The sequence below is a fragment of the Pholis gunnellus genome (genome assembly GCF_910591455.1).
Source record: "Pholis gunnellus genome assembly, chromosome: 12".
Taxonomy (NCBI): Eukaryota; Metazoa; Chordata; class Actinopteri; order Perciformes; family Pholidae; genus Pholis; species Pholis gunnellus.
Genome location: NC_136539.1, coordinates 24,890,118 through 24,897,765, shown reverse-complemented (window position 1 = coordinate 24,897,765; position 7,648 = coordinate 24,890,118). Strand labels below are relative to the sequence as shown.

Below are 7,648 nucleotides of genomic sequence, written 5' to 3'. Positions count from 1 at the left end.
CATCTTTCAATTAGTTTTGTGTATAATAATAATGAATAATGAAAAATCTGAATTTGTCATGAGGAATTATAGCACAGCATTAATGAAGTGAGTAACACAAGAAGTCGTACTTCAAAAACTGATTTTCTGCTACATTCAAAAGACACCAAAGAGAAGAGAAGTGGGAGATTTGTTTAGATTGATACCAAATTTAAAGGAAATGGTCGTTAAAGTCTTAACTGGTAAACACAGCAGAAGCTTTAGATTTACTGGTGAAACCAATGTTCAATGTACCAGGAAATGAAATCCTGGTATTTACTTTGAATCCTGAGAAAAATCTTTCTCAGTTTCTCTGCAGGATCCTGGGATCTTTAGCAGTGAAATATGTAATATGTATATTCCCAGAGCCCAAAGAAGTCTAAAGAAGTCTAGAATAACAAACGACAGTTAGAATGCAGGACATGATGCAGAAACAGCTGATCTCACTCAAACAGCACATCTGTTGGACATTTTAATCAAAAGAATCAAAAGACCCAAAACTAAAACTGATCTTTGTGATTAATGTTAATGATCATGAATGTGATGCGTTGCTCTTTAGTCAAACGGACTGACTCTTGTTCCGTCTCTCAGCTGTCCAGATCCTGAAACCGATTAAGGACACGGTGTGCTCCGAGTCCGAGCACGTCATGTTCGACGTTGAGGTTTCACATCCCGGCATCGACGCCTTCTGGACCTTCAAGAGGCAGCCGATCAAAGCCGGCCCAAAATACAAGATGGAGTCCAAGAACAAGCTCCACAAGCTGACCGTCATGAACGCAATGAAGGACGAGGAGGGCGAGTACATGTTCGCCGCCGGTGAGAAGATGTGCAGCGCTTCACTCACCGTATCAGGTAAGTCTGAATCTGTATTAAAGATGGCTTCTGTTGCCGTTGGTCGAGCGTTAACTGACTGGAACTACCTCCTCCTGCCACCAGGTGGTGCCATCAAGAAGCCCTTGCATGATCTGGTGGTGGCCGACTCCCAGACCTCAGTGTTGGAGTGTGAGGTGGCGAATCCCTCCGCCGACGGCAAGTGGCTGAAAGACGGCCATCGCGTGGTCTTCAACGAGAACACGATGAGCGAGGTGAACGGCGCCGTCAGACGCCTCGTCATCGTGATCACCAAAGCCACCGACGTGGGAGAGTACACCTACCAGGTGGCCACCTCCAAGACCTCAGCCACCCTGAAAGTGGAGGGTAGGTCCAGGTTTCATGAGGGACACGAACCAGACGGGACCGGTTTTAGCTTTTTTATCAAGGAGCCATTAAAGGACAGATATTTGAGGAACTGAAATTGAGTTTCATGTACTTAATAATATTTAATAATGTTTCCAGTGATGAAAGTTTGATCTCAATTAAATCTTATGGAGTGACAGGGTATCAAATATGTACACATATACATGTAATCAGTTACATCTGTGCTTGTTGTGTCATAAAAATATAAATCTGACTTTGAAAACAAACTCAGCTTAAGATACATCAAACATGAATTGTCTTATTTGCATAATTTTGGAGTATTTTAAAAGGTGTACTTTTACTCTTTTGAGGAAAGGTCTTAGACCCGTAGAGATGGTCGTGTATCCGAGTGTTTACGTTGCGTCTATACTTTAGGATAATAAGAAACACGAGGCTTTATTCACTCCTCACACACTTTGAACCTCTTTCCTCTCTCACTCCTTCCATCTCATCCTCCACAATAAAAGCACCAAACACAGGAACACTGCTTCCTAGAGAGCTCTTAACATAGTCAACGTAATAGCTTACAGTAGGATGGCTAACAAGCTTATCTCACAAGATGTTGGAGTATATCTTCAAAATGATTAAACGCAAATTAAGATTCATCTTCTTCAAATTTACTCCAATATTTGGTAAATATCTCTCCATAGCAATGGCTGTTTACAGCTGATCACCCACTAACAGATGGAAATGACCAAACCCTAGATTAACAACTGTTTGTCTCTGCAGCTGTGAAGATCAAGAAGACCCTGAGGAACCTGAACGTGGTCCAGACTCAGGAGGCCGTGTTCAGCCTGGAGCTGACCCACAAGGACGTGAAGGGAGCGCAGTGGATCAAGAACGGCATTGAGATGCAGTCCAGCGATAAATACGAGATCACAATCAAAGGCACGGTGCACGTCCTGAAAATCAAGAACTGCAGCGCACAGGACGAGTGCGTTTACTCGTTCAAACTTGGAAAACTGTCAGCAAACGCCAGGCTGAACGTTGAAAGTAAGAAACCACTGATTCTTTAACAAGTACAGGTCCAAAGAAAACCCATCGTTTTAAACTGTAAACATGTTTTTCCCCCCACAGCCCTCAAGATCCTGAAGAAGCCAAAGGACGTGACGTCGCTGTTGGGTGCGACTGCCGTGTTTGAGGTGGGCATCTCGGAGGACGACATCCCGGTGAAGTGGCTGTTCAACAAAGTGGAGCTGAAGACCAACGGGAACTACAGGATGCTCTCTGAGAAGAAGACCCACAAGCTGATCGTCCAGGATGTGGACGACAGCAAAGCTGGAGAGTACACGGCGGTGGTGGGCCACCTCCAGTGCAGCGCCAGCCTCATCGTCGAGTGTGAGTGTTAGCATAGCACGCACATTAGCATAGCACGACTCATTACCATAGCACGGCACATTAGCAGTCTTAGAAGATGAAAAGTCTTCCAAATCCAACCAAGTCTTCCAAATTCTTCTCCTTCAAACCATTAAAAAGAATTGACGTCGGCTGACAAAAACCTCTATCGCTGGCCTGCTTCACTCTATCAAAGCCAATTCTTTTTTAGAAGGACTGCTGCCGTGTGGTGATATGATTTGGGAGAGTTTAGGCCTTCGTCTGCATCATTTCAAATCAATAAAAGTGCTTTTTTTTCCAGGCGAACCTGAACATTTTCAATTTGAGCTGTGTGTAACATTCATCCAGCATTAACCAGTTACTACACATACACTGATATGTACACATGTTAACAAACTATCTATGTGTTAGTGTATTCCATTGAAATGATTCAAATAGACAATAGTTAGAGATAAGGCCCTTTGAGTATGGCTATGACATTAGGGCTAGGGTTCAAGAGGTTTCTAAAGCATTAATTAAATGCTGTTTGTCAGGTAACAGTGACCAAAGCTCAAAGCTATGTCACATTACGTATGAAACAAATACTCAACTAAAACAGCTAAATATATAAAGAAGCTACATCATGGATGTATAAAGACGGATCCAGCTTCTATTGATGTTGGTCAGTGCTACATTCATTACTTCTGAGTATAAAGTGATCCAGATCTCCAGATGCTCTTGGGACCCATAGAGCAGGAGCACTAGCTTTAGCCCCGCCTCCAAGCCCTTGGGTCGGCCTTTTGTATGTTTTTCCAAATGAAACTTTTAGTTCAGTAGTTTAAGTAACACAGCTAACAATTATTTTTATGAAACACAAACATCTCACTCTCGGTGATAGAATATCTTCTCCCTGCACTGACCTCATGGAGGAACCACCCTGATTGTTCATATTTGGGTATTTCTCTCCAGCCCTGCGAGTCACCAAACCCCTGAAGAACGTCCAGGTCCCAGAGACCCAGGTGGCCACGTTGGAGTGCGAGGTTTCTCACTTCAACGTGCCGTCCACCTGGCTGAAAGACGGCGTGGAGATCGAGATGAGCGAGAAGTTCAGGATCGTGGTTCAGGGAAAACTGCACCAGCTGAAGATCATGAACACCAGCAGGGACGACTCTGCAGAGTACACCTTCGTCTGCGGGAACGACCGAGTGTCTGCAACGGTCACCGTCAGCCGTAAGCTCTTTTCTTTAGCTACCGTCACTGATGGCAACACCACATTCATTGTAGTTAAAGGCATTGTTTCCAGTGTTTCCAGAGGAACGCTCACCAATACTTTTTAGTTTCAGTGAACTTACCATCAGCTTTGTTGTTGTTTACCAGCTATCCTCATCACAACGATGCTGAAGAACCTGAACGCTCAGGATAAAGACACGGTCACATTCGAGGTGACCGTTAACTACGAGGGAATCACGTACAAATGGCTGAAGAACGGCGTGGAGATCCGGTCCACAGACAGATGCCAGGCTCGCTGCAAACGGCTCAGTCACACTCTGAGCATCAGGAACGTTCACTTTGGGGACAGCGCCGATTACACCTTCAAGTCTGGGTCTGCAGTCACTACAGCTAAACTCTATGTTGAGGGTAAGACTTGCATTGTGATTCAACCTTTTTACCTTTAGCTCAGGTTGGGTCTCCACCGACTCCTGATCAGGTACTAGCGGCTCCACTTTCTAAACCAGATAGTCTCCAACTGAGCCTGTCTGCTGTTTGGTGGTAGAACCCTCCCCCCCTCCATTGACCAGTAGACTCTTCCCCAAAGACCAGTAGACCCTCCCTAAAGACCAGTAGACCCTCCCTAAAGACCAGTAGACCCTCCCTAAAGACCAGTAGACCCTCCCTAAAGACCAGTAGACCCTCCCTAAAGACCAGTAGACCCTCCCTAATGACCAGTAGACCCTCCCCAATGACCAGCAGACCCTCCCCAATGACCAGTAGACCCTCCCCAATGACCAGTAGAACCTCCTCAAGGACAAGTAGAGCCTCCTGAAGAATAAAATCTCATCTCATCTAAACAACCCCTTTTGATTGATGCCCCTGTTTTTTCCGCTGCAGCCCGCGTGGTTGAATTCACCAAAGACCTGAAGGACCTGAAGATCACCGAGAAGAAGAGAGCGACGTTTGAATGTGAGGTTTCTGAACCGAACATCCAGGTGATGTGGATGAAGGACGGTCAGGAGCTGGAGATGTCCGACAGGTACAGCAGCTGTTAAAACACTCTTATTAATTAAACCAATATATCAAGAAAATGAATAAATGCAGAAAATCTTTTTTCTGCAGATATAAAATGACCTCAGATAAGTTCGTACACCGCTTGATTCTGCCGTCGGTTCGCCTGTCCGATGCCGGTGAATACACCGCTGTGGCCGGGTCGAGCATGTCCAAGGGCAAGCTGGGAGTGGAAGGACGAGACATCAAGATCTCAGAGCCCCCGACCCGGAGCATCACCGTGAGTTCTTACTATGGTCCACGCACAAATGTTTCAAATTATGTTTCACATTTCTCGCCATAAACTCATTTACATTTTAACCACACTGCTGATCATTTCCTGCAGTTATTATGTGTTTTACATTTTTCTGATGTTTGATTTTAATGTTCATTAGTTTCCTTCAAAAGTTCTCTACCTTTGAGGCAACCAGTAAACATTTTATCTTCTAAAAATATAGAGTTCTGGGAGGTTCCTGATCGTATTTTTCCAGCAAGAATTAATGAGAAATACTAGAACTGGAACTCCCGGTATTCAGACGCACCTTTCCTCCATCTTTGCAGGTTGTTGAGAAACAAAGAGCGACCTTCGAGTTCAACGTGAGCGAGGACGACGTGGAGGGTCGCTGGCTGAGGAACGGGGTGGAGATCCAGTTCTCGGTGGAGGAGAGGTTCAACTACGCCACCATCAGGAAGCTGCACCGCCTCACCATCTCTGAGACCTACCGGAGCGACGCCGGAGAGTACACCTTCATCGCCGGCAAGAACCGGAGCACCATGAACCTCCTCGTCCGACGTAAGAGACCTGCTGACCGGACACTCCTCTCTCGTATTAGTTTGATCTCAGACGTCTTCTGAAAATGAATTTCACTGACAACAATTCACAAACCGTTTCAATAGGAAGATGAGTGAAATCAAAGTTCTGGTGATGAAGTAATTAATAATAACATCATCATATTTAAATGACGTTATTAAGGTTTAATGAACCTGAGGAACGAGCTCACTAATGGAGATAAACATGGAAGAACTGTAGGAAGTAATGTTCCCGTTGCTGACAACGTTTAAAGTATTTCTGCAGTTTAACCTTCTTCTGCTGTCTTCAGTGCCGGAGCCTCCTCAGATCGTCCGGCAGATTCAGGCCCAGACGGCGACGTCGGGTCGGTCGGTCCGGTTCTCGGTGCAGGTGGTCGGCCTCCCGAAGCCCCAGGTGTCCTGGTACAAAGACTCTCAGGCTCTGTCCACCAGCTACAAGTGCAAGTTCCTCCACGACGAAGACGAGCACACGCTGCTGCTGCTGGAAGTCTTCCCCGAGGACGCCGCTGTCTACAGCTGCGAGGCCAAGAACGACTACGGCGAGGCGACAAGCTCCGCCCCTCTCACTGTGGAAGGTACGTTTACTCTGAGCCAGACGCTCTGCTTCACTCATTACTTTAAACCAACATAAAGACAAATTAATCTAACATTAAATGAAACAAACTATTATTAACATACAGCACAAAGTGTTAGACATTAAACTGAAGGATGAATAAAATAATACATGAATCATACATTATTTCCATTGTTGCCCTTAAATTTGATTGCACATTATTTCCTGTTTTTCTAACACGGTTCTATGATCAGTAACCAACAGGTGCTGATGAGAACAGTTAACATTGTGACTCCAGCAGGTTTCAGGTTATTTACCACTAAAGAGAATAAAGACCTCTTGTTTTGTGGGTTATTTAACTTTCTCAGCTCTTCTGTGAACAAAGTTAAATAACGTATATCAGTGGCTTTGTGTTTTCGGGATAACCTCAGATTTTGGGCTTTCGCTCCGACAGGACATTTAACTTTTGGGGTTCCTGCAAATGTTTCATTATATATTCATGGGCATTTTTGTAAACAATGTCAAAAGTCAGATTCCAGGTTTGACGCTTTGTGTTTTGGTTCCATTCATTATTTTTTTTTTTTAATGTTTTAAAATAAAGAATCCTCTTATTTTAACAAAAAGCCCAACGTTACCTTCTCAGTCTCCAGACATAGTTCATCCTGATTGGTTGAAGATGCTGTCGTTGATGATGTGTTGGTTGTCTGTCTAACAGTTCCCGAGGTGGTTGAAACCGTGGCTCGGGTGTCGGCTCCGGTCCTCATCGCTCCCATGCGGGACGTGCTGGTCTCAGAGGGACACCCGGTCCAGTTCCAGTGCACCGTCTCTGGGGAAGGTAGTGACACCGTTTCCTCCTCTGGTTGTTGGTCTGAAGAAGAACTACAGAAGTTTAGATGCTGGTTGAGCTTAAACGCTCTGATAGTTCACACATTGTATTTGTGTTATTCAAACACATGAGATGATCCTCACTTTGACCGTTTGTCTCCAGATCTGCAGGTTTCTTGGTTCCGTGGCGACAGAGAGGTCCGACAGTCGGACGTCTTCAGGATGTCTCGCTACGGTGAAACCTGCCAGCTGGACATCTCCAGAGCTCTCCTGGACTACGAGGGAGACTACTCGTGTGCTGCCAGTAATGCGGCAGGAATGGTCACATGTGCTGCGACTTTGAACATCGACAGTGAGTAATTCAGAGGTTCAGGTCTAACTATTAGCACCGCATGTGCTTCAGGTGTCAGACTAGGATCTTCTCTGGAGATGGTTCTGACTTGAGGAGGCTCTGACTGTCAGCTAAACACCTGACATGTTAAATCAACACTATGCCAGTCAAATAAATCCTCTTAAAGTCTGTTTTCATTTGGAAACAGAACCTGGAATTCTCCGTTAGCCGGGTAGCTAACGGCGGCGCTGCTCATCAACACAGAGCTTCTTAACTACAGAGTCTCTGTTTCCCTCCGG

General features: G+C 45.2%; 1 protein-coding gene across 1 annotated transcript; it reads left to right on the top strand.

Annotated features, from left to right (window-relative positions):
* Nucleotides 1-431: 431 nt before the first annotated feature.
* LOC306704120 (titin-like) lies at nucleotides 432-7,378 on the top strand (the record flags this gene model as incomplete). The annotated part of the gene is made up of 13 exons (XM_079170332.1): nucleotides 432-480; nucleotides 610-870; nucleotides 955-1,215; nucleotides 1,984-2,247; nucleotides 2,332-2,592; nucleotides 3,538-3,798; nucleotides 3,946-4,206; nucleotides 4,678-4,819; nucleotides 4,903-5,071; nucleotides 5,392-5,623; nucleotides 5,931-6,215; nucleotides 6,909-7,028; nucleotides 7,182-7,378. The coding sequence occupies 13 exons, from the start codon at nucleotides 432-434 to the stop codon at nucleotides 7,376-7,378; spliced, it is 2,763 nt and encodes a 920-aa protein (XP_079026458.1).
* Nucleotides 7,379-7,648: the final 270 nt, after the last annotated feature.